The following is a 16,404-nucleotide window of genomic DNA, read 5'->3' on the forward strand; positions in this document are numbered from 1 at the left end:
AAAATGAATGAAAAAGGGATCTAATTTAAAATTAGAAACTGCGCTGTTTCCTTCTAGAGATTTTTTTTTCTTTTTTTTTTTGGTAACCTATTCACCTTCCTTTTTCCTTTCTGTATTCCACTACAGTATATTTTTGGGATATAGAGTTTGGTGTTTTCTTAATTTAAATGATCTGGTATTATGGTTGAAGTCTTTTGTCAATATGTCATGTGACTGCTATACTTGAATTTGATTGGTTGTTCATCCTTCCGATGAAGAAGCCTTGAAAATAAGTGATTGGGCCTGTCACTTGTTCTCTTCGCGAGGTATGTACAATACCATATTTAATATTGTGTGTATTATTATTTATTTGTGAATTTAAGATCATACACTGGGTTTTCCGTGAGTATATAAAAAAAACATGTAGATAGAAAATTGTTAAATATTCTAATTGAACCATCAGTTCAAATACTGTTATTGAATTTCTCTGATATAAATAATTATATTTCAAATATGGTTTACGCTGAATATGTGTTGTGGTAAGGCAGAAGCCATCTTGGAATTTTACTTCATACAACATGTGCCTGATGAATTTTTCAGTAATTATAAATATCTTATGGTTTTTGCATGAATCGAATTTGTTTAAATCTACTAGTGGTTGAAAATATTTTTCAAAATCAGACAAAACTTTTTCGAACTTCACAAATTCGTTGTTCTATTCAACATTACGTATACGTATATATATATATATATATATATATATATATATATATATATATATATATATATATATATATATATATATATATATATATATATATATATTGTTTTATTAAAAATAAAATTTGTTAATGTTATCTGAATTCTTTTGTGTTGTTTATCAAGTAGTGTTATTATGTTCCTGCAACCTTTGAAGACATATTATTATTTGTTGAGCTTTTGCATACCATTATTTTTCAGTAGTCTACATTTTTACGTGCGTTAAGCGGCGTTGTGAACCACATACCTGGCCAGGAAACTCTTCTCGGAAGGGCTACTTGTTTGAGTAGAGGGAAGGGAACGTAAAACTTTCTTCCCTGATTTTCAAAGATTTAGTTTTTCTGGGAAGGGACGGTAATGGCAACATTATCCACCTTGGCTGTTCCTAATTCCGGAATTTTTCGGAACGGAAATTCCAATTCCGGAATCGGAACACAGTTTCAAGACGTTTCGGAATTTCGGAACTTCTTATTGAAAGAATAATTTTTGCTGTTACCCCGAACTGAGAGGTGTGCACAAAGCTTAGCTTTGAAACTGGATATTGATTCCGCTGTGCTGAAGGAAGGAGCTTTGGTCCACGACAACTGGTTTGTTTCATTCTCTAGATCCGTTCACTGTGAACGATTACGCATAAGATTTGGAACTTTGTCTGGTTATCCTTAAAGTCTCAATCATAGGTGATTCAGTGTAAATCCCGTGATTTTAGTGCAGAAATTAGAACCTAGAAATTCGAGCTAGTTCTTCCCTTTAGTTTGGTTAAGCTTTCAAAAAGTACCTCTTTTCTTAGGGCTGTTCCTAATTCCGGAATTCCGGAAGTTTTTGGAACGGAAATTCTAATTTCGGAATCGGAACACAGTTTCAAGACGTTTCGGAATTTCGGAACTTCTTATTGAAAGAATAATTTTTGCTGTTACCTCGAACTGAGAGGTGTGCACAAAGCTTAGCTTTGAAACTGGATATTGATTCCGCTGTGCTGAAGGAAGGAGCTTTGGTCCACGGCAACTGGTTTGTTTCATTCTCTAGATCCGTTAACTGTGAACGATTACGCATAAGATTTGGAACTTTGTCTGGTTATCCTTAAGGTCTCAATCATAGGTGATTCAGTGTAAATCCCGTGATTTTAGTGCAGAAATTAGAACCTAGAAATTCGAGCTAGTTCTTCCCTTTAGTTTGGTTAAGCTTTCAAAAAGTACCTCTTTTCTTAGGGCTGTTCCTAATTCCGGAATTTTTCGGAACGGAAATTCTAATTCCGGAATCGGAACACAGTTTCAAGAAGTTCCGGAATTTCGGAATTAGATGAATTCCGGAATACGAAATCGAATTCCGAACATCCCTTGATCAGAACCCTTCTTAGAAATTTTATAAGCAAACTAATTACAAGTAGGCAATATTAAAGTGTCAGTTGATTCATTTTGGGAGTTACGAGGTGAATTCAAGTTATAATAGGCCTACCTCATATTTTTTCTCAATAACTAATCACAAGAAAACTATGAAACGTGTGTCACTTCTCGATGTAATCTATCTGCAGCGGTACACATTTTTCACAACGTCGACGCATGGCGAACACTTCTAAATTTAGGAGTCGAGTTTTGACCACTGGAAAATTGAGACGCAAGAGCTTGTGAAAGTGCGACTACGGAGAGTGTTTTTCATCATTGGAAACAGCCAAAAGTCAGATGAGTAGGGATCATGAGAAATCACTTCGAAGTTCGCATTCATAGCACCTACCTGGAGAACACTTTTCGAATTTTCAGGTCTTTATGCAGGATTGTGTGCACAGATTCCCACGGAAATGCCAATTTTGCAGGCGATGTGTTCCACACTCATTCGGCGATCTTCCAAAACAACTCTCTACACTCGTTCGATCATGTCGTCACACCGGCTTGTGCGAGGCTGAGATTGCCTGGGTTTGTTGCTACACGACATTCTGCCTTCTCTGAACGCCGCACGCACGAACACACATTTGACACATTTATATAAAGGTAACCAAGAAAGTTCTGTCGCTTTTTCACCCACAACCTTCGAACATCAATATGTCACTTAACACGTACTGTCGCTGGAGTGTCACATGAGTGTCACTGGGGCAGATTGTGGTTAAAAGTTTTGATTATGGTACGTTAAATTTATTGAATTACTAGCATTAATTACCCGCTTAGCTAGTTAAAGTAAGAAAACTTAGTAGTATGTTCCGTTAGTCAATCTCTTTTTACTATTACTGAAGCGCTCTCTGATATCGGTCATTTTCGATCATTTAAATATATCTTCCCCCTCCGCCAAGTCGCGGGGCTAAATTTGGATTTAAACAGCATCGGAAGTGTCACTTTTCGTCTCCACAACCCCGAAAACTATGGATTGAACATTAAAATCGGTGATTTTCGATCATTTTTATATATCTCCCCCTCCTTTCTTCAAGTTATGGGACTGAATTTGGATTTAAACGGAATCGGAAGTGTCATTGTTCATCTCAGGGACCCCTAAATCTATGGATTCGAAACTAATATCAGTCATTCTCGATCACTTTCATATATCTCCCATTCTTCTAAGTTGCACCGTCAAAGTGAAATGATAAAAACCATCCCAGGCTCGAACCTCATCTATGTTGAAAATTTGATCGAGATCGGTTGGGTGGTTTAAGCAGTGCAAAGTCACAAACATACTTTCATTTATTTATTTATTTACTATTTAAAATGGCGGAAAATCTTTGAGTTTTACGTCCCACGGTTATGCCGGTTAGGCTAAAGGAGGCGCTAAAGATGAGTAATGAATGAAATGGTGGACTGATGATAGTGGGAGGCAACGGGAGAACCTCGAGAAAACCCACGCACACGGTGTTTGTCCACCACAAAGTTCACTTGGCGGGGGCTGGGATCGAACTCAGGACCCTAAGCACCAGAGGTGAACGCTCTACCATTGAGCCTTAAAATGGCGGAGTTAAGGCATAACCTTTATATATATACATAGATAGATGATACTGTAAGGCTTTATTTAACCATTATGGAAAAGCCACCATACAATTTACGGACTATGAAATGGCGATTTCTTTTTAACCGACTTTTTTGTTATTCGTCATCATGATGATCGGTTAACAGGGAGTTTACTCTATTCGTTACTATATTCGAGTAAGTCGCATCTTTACTATTTTATATTTCCTTTTTATTTACTATTTTTTGGAAAAAGTACGGTATCGAGAATACGATAAATGAGTTTCTCAAATGCGAAAACACTTCTGAATTACGAGTATTATTAGTTCAAGAATACAGGAATTTGCTCTTCTCCAAACCAAATAATTCAACTGTACGAATTGTTTAGTGGGTACTTCAGTTACTTCAATGATTATTTCTAAAACAAGAACAAGGAGAGAAAAGTACCTCACCTTCAAGCTTTGTATTTTTCGTCATAAAAGAATGAGCAATGTGAAAAGTTAGTGAATCTTATAAACTTCCACTAAATACCTTGAAGACGTATTTTTAAGAGTTAGGAAAGAAATTACAACTTACTTGGCACTAGAGTTTTTCTTTAAAAATAAAGAAGAAAGTAAAGAAAAGAAAGAAAAAAGAAAAAGATAGATAATCCTCTTAACAGAATTTAATGGCAACCTCCAAGCGACTCCTTTCCAACTTTGTCAAATACACTTCTAGAAGGGCTTCTTCCCACTTTTTCTCTCTGGTAATGGATGTGCACTCATTCTTCCAGTCACTTGTGGTACGACTTAAACCACACACTAACCACGTACGCTTCGATTCTCGGAACGACACAGGGGTTCTCATCCCTGGTCTAGTGGCTAGCGTGCAGAGTATCTTTGGTGTGCGAGGTGCACGATTCGATTCACGGTAAGAGTGCATAGAATACATTACAATGGTTTAGATCTCACTTTAAATTGTAGTAGGTCTATCTTGTTATACAGCTTTGGTGTTGTATGAAAAAGTACGACTGGGCCGCATCAAGCAGAAAGAGTATGGCTGCTCTAAGAATCAATGTAAAATGAAATGAAATCTTTCAGTTTAACGTCCTACGAATGTGCCTTTTTGGCGAAGGGAGACGGATGATCAAGGCAAGTGAATGATGGTGAAAGGACTGGTGGAATGAGAAAGTAGGAGGAAGCGGAAGAACCACGAGAAAAAACATGATCATGAAGCTGTCCACACAAACTTACTTGGCCAGAGATCGAACCAGGGACCCCATACACTAGAGGTAAGCGCTTTACCACCAAGCCACCACACAACCCGATTGGATAATGTAGTTGTTAGCACACTACCTTAAGTTCGATCTAGACACATCTCTTCATTGTGAATTTTATAGATTTTTAATTCTGCAAGGAACGAAGGAGGAGGCAGCTTTGTAGTTTCAAATGAAAGAATTATTACTGAGTTTTTATCCTGCAGTGGCGGCGCAACAAGGGGCGACCGCCACCCCAATATTTTTTTCTCGACCCATTTTCAACCACCATTTTTTTTAACATACAATCGGTGAATAACAACATGTACACCGATAATAATATTCAAAGCAAAACAAGCGTGATTGCCTCGCCTCCCAAAAATTTTTCTTGCCTCCCTACTATTACAAGCCTAGCGCTGCTACTGTTATCTTGTAGAGACCTGCACGGGCCGGGCTTGGGCGGGCCGACTCTGCTATTTCTTTGGGCCGGGCCGGGCTTGGGCTGGCCGACACTCATTTCTCTTCAGGTCGGGCCTGGCTGGGGCCGATTAATTGCAATTTATTAATAATTATTGGCTTTCGTTAAACGATAATTGGAATAAAGCCAAGCATTGAAGAAGTGTGCCCGTGAAAAATGTTACAAAGAATGCAATAGCTATTTATTGTTTGGGTTGCCTAGCGGCTCCACTTTCACTATAGAGGACTGCAGGCATTACGCGGTAAATTGAGCTCTGACTTGACCTTCACTGAACTCAAAATATAACAAGAAGGGGTGGGAATGTTTTGCATGTCGCTAAACAATATTGCCATCTTCACTTTATGCTAAAAATCAATTAAGTTAGATTTTTGTTACAGGGAATGGAGTTTTTGTTCTCCCGATGACAGACAAAGTTCTAGGAGACAATGGTACCATTCGGGAGGCAAGCGTTAGGTTGTGAACCAGAGTTTAGAAAATGTTTCTGAGGGTTAGGTCAAATTTAGTACTAAATTTTGAGAAAGATTAGGGATCGAGCTAATTTTTTTAAAAAAAATTATCGAGCCGGGGTCGGGCCAAAAACTTTTAGAATTTATCGGGCCCGGGCCGGGCTTGGGCTAAGAATTTTAAAAAACTTATCGGGCCGGGCCGGGCCGGGCTCGGGCCGAAAATCTCCAAAACATTTCGGGCCCGGGCTGGGCCGGGCCTACGTACGTTCGGGCTGGATTGGGCTCGGGCCGAAAAATTCGGCCCGTGCAGGTCTCTATTATGTTGTACAGTCTGGGAATATGCTCGAACCGCAATACGCTACAAACCGAGCTCAAGATATTTGAAATAAAAAGTATATAACCTAACTAGTTTCATCTGAATTACTATTGTTTATTATCAAAGAAACTTTAGTTTTTCTCTCTTTGTCTCATTATTAAGCTTTAGTAAACACACGCACTCAACGAAAGCCCTACAAGCAGATTTGAGTAACTGTAGTAGAAGCTGCTACGTGTTCTATTCAATGTCTTTGTTATCACGTACGCTCGCTCATTCATGCTAACTAATTCACACTGAACTGATTGTTTGGATCTTGATTACTATATATATTAATCAGCCTACGCGATTCAGACACTAGCACCGATGCATACTATTATGCATCAATCGGCGATGCCTCATCCGTGACTGAACGTTCTGGTCATGTTACAGAGCAAATAAATTAATGCATAGTACCTGGAATACATATACACTAATTAGTATTCAGCATTTACTATGAGTAATTATATTATAAAATTCAAAATAGTACTTCTTGCAGTTTTTCCTTCTAATTATTCGTAAATGACAATACAAAAGTAGCAATATTTTACTTATGTATTGGAGAAAGGAATACCAAAGTGGCTTCAGTTCTACTTTTTACGCATATTCAAGTAAAAAGAAGTTTGTTATACTTTTCCCTGATTTTCCAGTCACAGGAAAATACTGTAATAATAATGATAATACACTCAGAAATTATATCTTTAACAACTAAATAAACCTTATTCTTACTACTACCAGTCTTTCGATTGGTTAATGCAGCTTCCTTACTCTGACTAGACCTTTCATGTCAGTGTACTTGTTTCCCTCTTACCTATATATATAAAAAGGAAAGGATTATGTTTGAGAGTTAATAATTTTTGAACCACCCGACCGATCAATATTATATATATATATACGGTCATGTAGCTAAAATTGAAGAAAGTAGAAATGCTTTCCAAGTCTTGACTGGAAGACCACTCGGAAAACGACCATCAAGAAGACCTAGGCGCAGATGAGAGAACAATATTAAGATGGATCTCGCAGAGATTGGAATACAAAGTAGAAACTGGATGCAGTTAGCTAAGGATAGAAGTCAGTGGAGAACTTTTGTGAACGCGGCATTGAACCTCCGGGTTCCATAGGCCATAGAGTGAGTGAATATATATATACAAGGGCGGATCCAAGGGGGGCTAAGGGGCTATAGCCCCCCCTCGACGCTCAGCTTTACACTGGATAAAATGGACTTATATTCTGCTTTACACTGGATAAAACGGCAAATTATGGTTTAGCCCATCCCTTGATCATATCCTGGATCCGCCACTATATATATATAGTGAAGGTCATCACATTGTGCTTAGCCTTCACCTACAGTAATGTAAACCATTTTCGTTGGCAAATTTCTTGCTATCTATTTCCACACAGGCAACAGTACCATAAAAAAACAGAATGAGACAATTCGTAAGAATAGTTGTCCACAAAATAATTTATCTGCCATATCACAAAAAGACACCAACGAAGGCAATTGCTGTATGCAAATTCTAGTTCCTTTTCTAAGAAAAAAAGAAAAAAAGGAGACCCCTTAAAACAAGCCTCACAAAACGAGAAAATGGAACAACTCTTGTGGAGGCAGTCTGTTCCTTGTTTTTTTACGATGCTGCAAACGGGAAGGACGCCAAATCAGTTTGCCCCAGTTGCTGCTTTTTTTTTACGTCAGATAATAAAAAAGACATCCAGTTTTCTTCAGAAACAGGAGGAATAAAGAAACAAAGAAACGTGAAAGGGAATATGCAAATACGCCCTACGACAACTCAAAACACTGTCAAAAGAAATATTCTGAAGAGACAGTATAATTTTATTCCCCCTAATTAACTATAAACTATATTAACAGATTCATATACTAAATTATGTAACTAAATCTTACAATCCCAATGAAAATACCTTCGAAAGATAATGCTGCTGACATTCCCAGTCGTTCCCAATACCAGCATGGGCGCCCGAAGGGGAGGGCAGGGTGGGGCCAGGCCCCCCCACCCTCTGGCTCACGAAAATGTAATTAATTTCTTAAGATATTCTTAATACAAATGAAAAAAATGCCAAGCATAATATAGCAACCAGCGACATGAGCCTTCCGTTAGAAAATTTTCTTCGGGCGCCCATGAATACCAGAAACGATGAAAACAGTAAAGTCACGTGGATTCATAATTAAATATTAAGTAAATAAGAGAAATTATGATATGTTTGCCAATATACAACCGTACTACTAAATTGTATTGTCAAAAATATCAAAAAATTAAACTCAAATGCAACTTGAAGTTTGTCAACTATTAAACACTCCTTAACCGAATATAATCCTACGAAATGAGGGTTTAATAGCCAATAAACTAGAAGTTCTGTTTGAGTTATTTATTTTTGTGATATTTTTTACAATTGTATGCCGGCAAACATATAATTTTTGGATCAAAAGATCCAATATATTTCAATCAAAAATCTTCTTACACGCCTTATATCTGGAGAACTACATACAGTGTAGCCAAACCCACACTATCATTTAACTCAGTATGATGTGCTTGCTCCGTAGAAAATACGAAAACTCGATTTAGGGGTCGTTCAAAAATCTTGTAGTCCCTGATCCAAGATCTAATATATTTCAATAAAAAAAAATGTACGCCTTATACCTGGAGAACTACATACAATGTAGCCAAACCCAAATTATCACGTAACTCAATATGGTGTGCTTATTCCGTAGAAAATGCGAAAACTCGATTTAGGGGCGTTCAAAAATTTTGTGGCCCTGATCCAAAAACTAATTATTGGTCAAGATTTGAATCTTTTGGTGCATTTTTGGATAGTTTCTAAAATTCTTGGCCAAGATTACCAATTTTTGATCCATGTTTTTGATCATCCCGAAAATTGTTTTATTTATTAATGTCAATTATGGACCCGTGAATATATGAATTTAATATATTCATCGCTTTTCGTACTTGGGGTACCTGAGGATTACAGCAACAGCAGCTTTCGAAAATCTTTTCACTGGAATAAATAGATTGATTGTAAAGTTATTACACATTATTTCGTTAAGAAAAATGTCCCAGACGGTTTCTACATGTCATACCTATATACTCTTTAGGCAATAATACTTGTTAGTTACTTTAACACACTTCATAAATCTTAAAATATTTCCATTTCCTTAATTCCATGCTATGATGATGAGAACTCTACAAATTCAACTCAATTCAATTATTTTGGTTATATATATATATATATATATATATATATATATATATATATATATATATATATATATATATATATATATATAGTGGCGGATCCAAGGGGGCTATAGCCCCCCTTGACGCTCAGGTATACACTGGATAAAATGGGCTTCAATCCTGCTTTACACTGGATAAAACTATGGTTTAGCCCCTCCCTTGATCATATCTTAGTGGCGGATCCAAGGGAGGGGCTATAGCCCCCCCCCCCTTGACGCTCAGGTATACACTGGATAAAATGGGTTTCAATTCTGCTTTACACTAGATAAAACGGCAAACTATGGTTTAGCCTCTCCCTTCATCATATCCTAGTGGCAAATCCAAGGGAAGGGCTATAGGGGCTATGCGTAATGAATATGCGTAATGATTTAGGTAATAGATGAGAAAGAAATAATCTCCCATAATGATAAATATGCTTGCTGTTACATACCAGCACCATTTCTTTATCATTCAGTTGATAATTTGACATAACTCATTGTAGTTTGATCTGTAATTACAATTTGGAGAAAAATAACAATGTTCAGTTGCTCTTAAAGGAGGGGTGATTATATAGTATTGGATATTTTGCCCCATATCACGGCGATGGTGTGAGAGTGAGACGAGTAATGCACATCGCAGTGGCAGAAATATATGCACGTGCTGCAGCAGAAATATTGCGGGAAACAGATGAAACAATTTCCTCTTCACCAATCAGCAAATAGTCGTGCGTGCAGTAATACAACATCGAGTCACGCGGTTTGTTTTTGAAGGGTGCAAAGCATGGGCGACGATTAGGGGGGCAAAGGGGGGTAGTAGTAGTAGTAGTAGTAGTAGTAGTAGTAGTAGTAGTAGTAGTAATAATAATAATAATAATAATAATAATAATAATATAGAATCTATTAGAACAATGTGTTTCTCCTCCTTGGTGCTTGTAATTATAATTTGGTATAACACATTCCAAAACGAAGTCTGGCGGCCGTGATGAGAGATACCTATCTCCGGTATTACCAATTTAGTTTGAGAAGAAGTAATAATCCAAATTTATTTGACTATCACCACAAGCCTGAGAAAGCAACATGTTTATGTTACCTAAATAGAAGTTCTAATACAATTCCACCTCTCATGTTGTATTGTAACTCTGATGTCTGTAGTAAGTACAGTTTGTAATACACATGATATCGCAATCTGGTCTTGGCCTTCCGCTAGGATTCTACTTCTGTACATAAAGCAAAGTAGGCTCAAACGTACTCCGCGAACAATGTAAGAGCTGACTGCATCGGAAAAATATCCGGTTAGCAACCCTGATCTCAATCTTTTGGACTTCTCTTTGCTTGACGCCAAAGTCTGCTGGCGTGGAGGACCTGAGTTCGATTCCCAGTAGGAGCTCATGTGATTTGGATCCCTCGTTAGGTTTACATCTTATATAGCCTCGATGCTCAAAACACTCATCTCTAATCCAATTAACCAATATCCCACTTCACAAGTTGAAGAAATCGACTCAAACGATGATCTGACACATTAATATGCATTAGCGTAAGTACTTTTGACTTATTACTAAAGTGTATAGAGTACAATTAATTATAACATGTGTCTTTCTTAACAATAGCGAGATATTTTCAAATCATCACATTTTCTGATGGTATTCTAGAGAATTTCTTCATTAATCTGGCAGAATTTTGAGAGACAACATCGAACAGTAGTCACGCAAATTGAGTTGTTTTTTAGAGAATTTTGAAGGATGATAGCAGTTCCTACTGTTGATAAGTAAACATTTGTTTTGACAGAGAATTCCTGGAATTGCATCCTCAAACTGAGTTTCCATTCTTTTCCAAATGAAATCCCAAGCCAATAAATAGTTTACAGTATGAATCTAGCAACTCGTAACTGAAACACTTATGCTTATCAAAAAGATAGAAAAAGCCAATAACAGCAGATGGTACTCACAGTATCTGGATGATGCCTGTCTCGTCTGCTATCAGTGCCCTTGCTTCTTTCTGAGAGCCACCTCAAATCCCCTACGGTTTCCACAGCTGACCACGCCCTGCACAATAGATAAAGTTAAATATGCCAAATAACAATGCCTGCATTATATACTGTAAAACTATATACTGTTATGTTGCTATATTTCATTACTTACTCTCCTTTTCACACGTTTTATCTACTATTTTGTCGTCTTTTTAAATTAAAAAAAAAAAAAAACACCAACTATGAATCTTTACGACTAAGTACAAAATCGCACTACTTTCAATTTCTTACAATAATTGCACAGAAAAAGCAGTATTAGAATAACATGAGAACATAACACTATTACTGACGTCACTAGTTAAAACAATGCCAGTCCTATTTTAACAATTATCGTTTTCTCTTTCTTTATCAGAATCTAAACGGATAGGGCTATAACATAGTGTTAGAACAATGCGTTTCTCTTATGTGTAAATGTTATTACAGATGCATGTTACCCCATCCGTACGACTGTGAAAAGCACAGAAAATGAAAATCGTTAAAATAGTGACTCAAGTTTTAACAAATACTGGTTCACACTTTACATAATTTCTGCCTGAAACTACGTCCAACACCCTTACCACTCTATATCATAATTAACTTCTATGTGTCAGGTAGAATGTGACAACTCACGAGCCCGCTGCTCGGACTGGAGTTCAACGAGATTGATTTGAGCGCGAACTCTATTGATGATAGTGAGCCCAAGCCTATATGGTGATAGTGGTCCCGAGGTCCATTGAGATTAGTAAGCCTAAGCCCATGCCAAGTCCCTGATTCCCGAGCAAATGGCCATCTCTAGTTCCTGGCGCTATGATCTCTCAATTTTAAAGTGTAAAGTAAAATAGGGAACATAGGAAAGCCAAGGGTTGAGTAAAGGTTTCTACTGTAGAGGTGAGGCTCCACATAAGGACGAGGTTTGTCCAACTTCGCTTTCGTTATGCAATTAAGGATAACCGACTGAAGTTAATGAAGTTTGAGAGCTCTTCCGGTGGAAAAGAACTGCATCCTTAGAAAGAGACATGTCATTAAAACCTAACAAAATTAGAGAACAATCTGTGTTGGTGAGATTCCCTTCAGAATTACCTGTCAACTTCAAGCAACTGCCGTTAACAGAAAAGATTAAACCTCTGTGGAATACCACTCTTATTAAGCGCTTGTTAGTTTGTTGAGATCAAAGACCCTCTTGGACGCTGAGACACAAATGATGCAGGGGAGTATCTCTTTTACATGAAACTAGACATTAAATTTTCGAAGGGGAAAAATTGCTGTAGTAAGCTACTCCAATTGAAATGCTCACTAGCACTTCTTAATTAAATATTTGACTCTCTGGCATTTTACCTAAACAACCCAACGATTCTAATATAAAAGATAATGAACACCTGAAATTGGTCTCTAGCCAAGTGTGAAAAAAACAGGGTATGGCGTTTGTTAGAAGGAAGGATAACAGCTTGAGTATATAGCGACCGGTGTTTTTCTGTATTCGAAGCATGTAACTGCTACTTGCCTCTTTTACTGGAATATTGCACTTGCACACATTGTTTTAAGAAGCAAAAATACGGAACGTTCGCACAAGGACAAGTCTGTCTTTTCCCTTCTCTCTGGTAGTGGCGGATCTAGCCTAGGATCCTGGGGAGGGGGCTAGACCACCCAGTTTTTTGAGTGACAAAAATAATTTATTATTTATATATTTTTGAAAGTTTATACTAGGCTTCCCCTGTTTTTACGTTTCAGATCTGCTTCTGTTCTCTGGCGGCATTACGATATGTGAACTTTCAGCTGAGGTAGCACACCTTGTACGCATAAATGAAATAACATTCATTCACATTAATATACATCAGGGGCGTCATTTAGGGGGGACAGGAGGGGTCAATTGCCCCCTCCCCTAGGGTTTGAGTAATACATATACTTCTAATATACTAGTACAAACCGTGAAAGTCATATGTCGGTGGTGCTCTTGCCCCTCCCTCAAGTGAAGTCTGAAATGACACCCCTGATGTACATCTTTTATGTCCACAAGCGATTCTTCTCCGATATATACCGGGCACGTGTTCCTTGCTCTTCCATTATGTTATTTAGTTACAACTGCTTACAAATTATGATACATAACGTAAGCTCTAAGAATCGGAATCATAATGCTGTTTCACGTCTGTTGTTATTTCATTTGGGCTGGACAGATTAACTCACTTCTTCTCCTTTCTTCCATCTTACAACTATACCCATTGTTTCATATTTTATATAATCTCAAAATGTCCGCTACTAAACACGAAATATATTGATTCAATTCGAATTTACAGTACATAAAAATTAGCGTAATAAGCAGTAGTGTAATAAGTAATAGCGTAATTAGTGTCACAGTGAACACCAGCTAAGTTTGATTTTGTTTTTGGTAAATCAAATTTCTTCACTCGCTAAGCTTTACGAAACTTTAGCTTAAATAAAACATTCTAAATCAAGTTAAATTCAGTATACCTTGAGATGAATGAATATTTGAAAATAGAAACCATTTAAGTGTTTCGATTTGTCGAGTAGAGACTCATTCAGTCTCATTTTTAGCGTTATATTCCACAGACAGATCAGTATTTTGCGTCCTGAGCATTATACTAACCCGCTAATCTCCACACCATTGCAGACAGTCTATCAAGCAAGGATGATCTCAATCATTATTCCTACAGGAACACACAGGAAACTTCCATTACTTCCATATCTTGGAATCTATTCAATGAATCACCTCTATCAACGAATTTGATTTAGATCACGAGTGCATATCTGAAAATTTTCGGCCAGGAGTATATGAGAATCTACGTGCTATTAGAATACTCGGAAATAAGAATTTCTGGACATACCCTGCCATTGACGTATTTGCTTGATTACACCTGCGGAAAATTCTTCTGAGTTTATAACATACATATTTGAAACATCCTGTACATGAAAGAAATTTTAAAATTTCAGAGTTTCCGAATGAAGAGCTAAACATAGCGCCTGTACTTACCTACGAGAATTGGAAATGGCTTGAATCCCTGACGGAAGAGAACTTTCTTCGATATCACTGCGCGGAGAGGAATTCGGTGTAGGCGACGTCAACACTGCGGTCACGTCCCCTCGATTGTCACATTGCTCTATAACTGCTGGAGACGAACGACGGTCACCTGGGAAACGTTCTGAAACAGAAAAATACGTAACTAATGTAAATGGATATTCCAGTAAATGAGATCGTCTTAGAAATACAAGAAGAATAAATCTCGGAAATAGGTTAACAGTAATTTGACAATAAATTCACAGTTCCGTTGGGAATAAATGATTTGCTTATTATTAATTATTGGGTATTCCCATGATATCGACTATCTGGAAAAAGAAGCTATTAGTTCAGTGCTATGCATCCTTATTTGATAGTTTTTACAAAGAAAAGATTAAAAAAAAAAAAAAAACATCAAGGGAAGAAAATATTCCCCTTCACCAGGACAGTGCCCCGGCCTATATTTCTGTAACTTAAATGGACAAAACAGAACTGTCAGGCCTCCCCGCTGGTCTAGTGGATAGCGTGTGTGCACGTGGTCCGGGTTCGATTCCCGACGGGGAACCAAACAATTTAATTTCACAATCATTTACTTCAATCACCAGTCTCCTTTAGCCTAAAGGGCATAATTAGGCGACATTACACTAAAAACTTTTTTTTTATTTCTGTTTTCAAAACAAAACTGTCGAATTACATTATGAACTTCTAAATAATTCACGATATTTTCCGGATTTCGTCCATTTTAAGTTCTTCCTCTTTCGTTACTTGAAGACTGGTATGGTGTAAGCAGATTTGCATCTATCTAATAAGTAGTAATTGATGCAAACGTTTATTTCGCAACACCCGACAATATTTTTTCATTGTTATACTTTGGAAGGCATAAACATGTTGGGACAAAAGTTGGACAAAGGCTACCGAGGTAAAAGAAGAATATTCTACGTCAAAAAAAAAAAAAAAAAAAAAAAAAAATCGGTACGAAACAATTATTAGACTTCCAAACTATGATATGCAAGAGTTGAGTTGATTTTGAGTTCAACGTCCCTTTCAGCAGCGAGGCTATATGGGAAGGGACCTACTGATTAACGTGGAATCGGAACCACATGAGCTCCCGCCGGTAATCGAATCCGGATCTCCCACGCCAAAGGCGCGTACGCTGCTTAGCCGCGAAGGAGCTCTGATATGCAAGTGTGTCGGAAGTCTTATGAACGGCTTTGTCTGTCCGTCTGTCGTCAGGTATCATACCAAAAACGATACCAGATATCGAGATGTAATTTTTTGCAATCGATTCAGCGTCCCAAGGGTATGTTCCATCCTATGTAGACCAACAACGAAACCAAACTGAAATGGAATTATCACTTCCGGTTTTAGTAAAGAGTTGAGGATGGATATGAAACGTGTTCTTGGGACGCTTAATCGATTGAAGGGAACAATTTCAAAACCGGAAATGGTTAATTTCTGACACTTATAGTTTCAATATCAATTTCGTCAGCAAATGGTTCCTAACTTTTGACTGTGGACATTCTGGCAAAAGGAAAAAAAAACCGTAAAACTAAGGCTAATAAGGAAGTGATAGCGATAAGTGAGAATAGTAGTAGCTTAAATAAGTGCGAAGAGGAAAATACATCAGCTGAAATATATATTTAAGGAGAAATCGTATTACGTTGTACTTTATACATCAATGGCACAAAGCAGAGGAGGCAAGGAAACTAATGTGTGTGTTTAATGGTATGGGTGCGGCAAGAAGTAAGTAATTATACCAGGGGTTTTCAAACTGTGCGGTGCGTCTTCCTGGGGAGACGCCGAAATCAGGGGAAGCGCGAGGACTTTATTTAAGTCTGCACCCTTCTTCTTTAGTAATAGGCTACATAGTGGACTAAGCCTTTGCATCATCTCTGTTCCACATACCATCAAGGGTGACCTTTTCACCTTTGATTTAAATGTGTATAATGCTTATTAGATGGCTACTAACGATCTTCTACTTCAGGGGATTTCAA

General features: G+C 37.5%; 1 protein-coding gene across 1 annotated transcript in view; it reads right to left on the minus strand.

Annotated features, from left to right (window-relative positions):
• Positions 1-16,404, minus strand: part of LOC145678845 (uncharacterized) — a 424,622-nt gene that overhangs the window by 299,614 nt on the left and 108,604 nt on the right. Inside the window, 2 exon segments of the mRNA XM_081749405.1 lie at positions 11,341-11,437; positions 14,387-14,555. Of these exon segments, the coding sequence (XP_081605531.1) occupies positions 11,341-11,437; positions 14,387-14,555 (266 nt within the window).

This window comes from Thermobia domestica, chromosome 2 (assembly GCF_964235325.1).
Source record: "Thermobia domestica chromosome 2, izTheDome1.hap1.1, whole genome shotgun sequence".
Lineage (NCBI taxonomy): Eukaryota > Metazoa > Arthropoda > Insecta > Zygentoma > Lepismatidae > Thermobia > Thermobia domestica.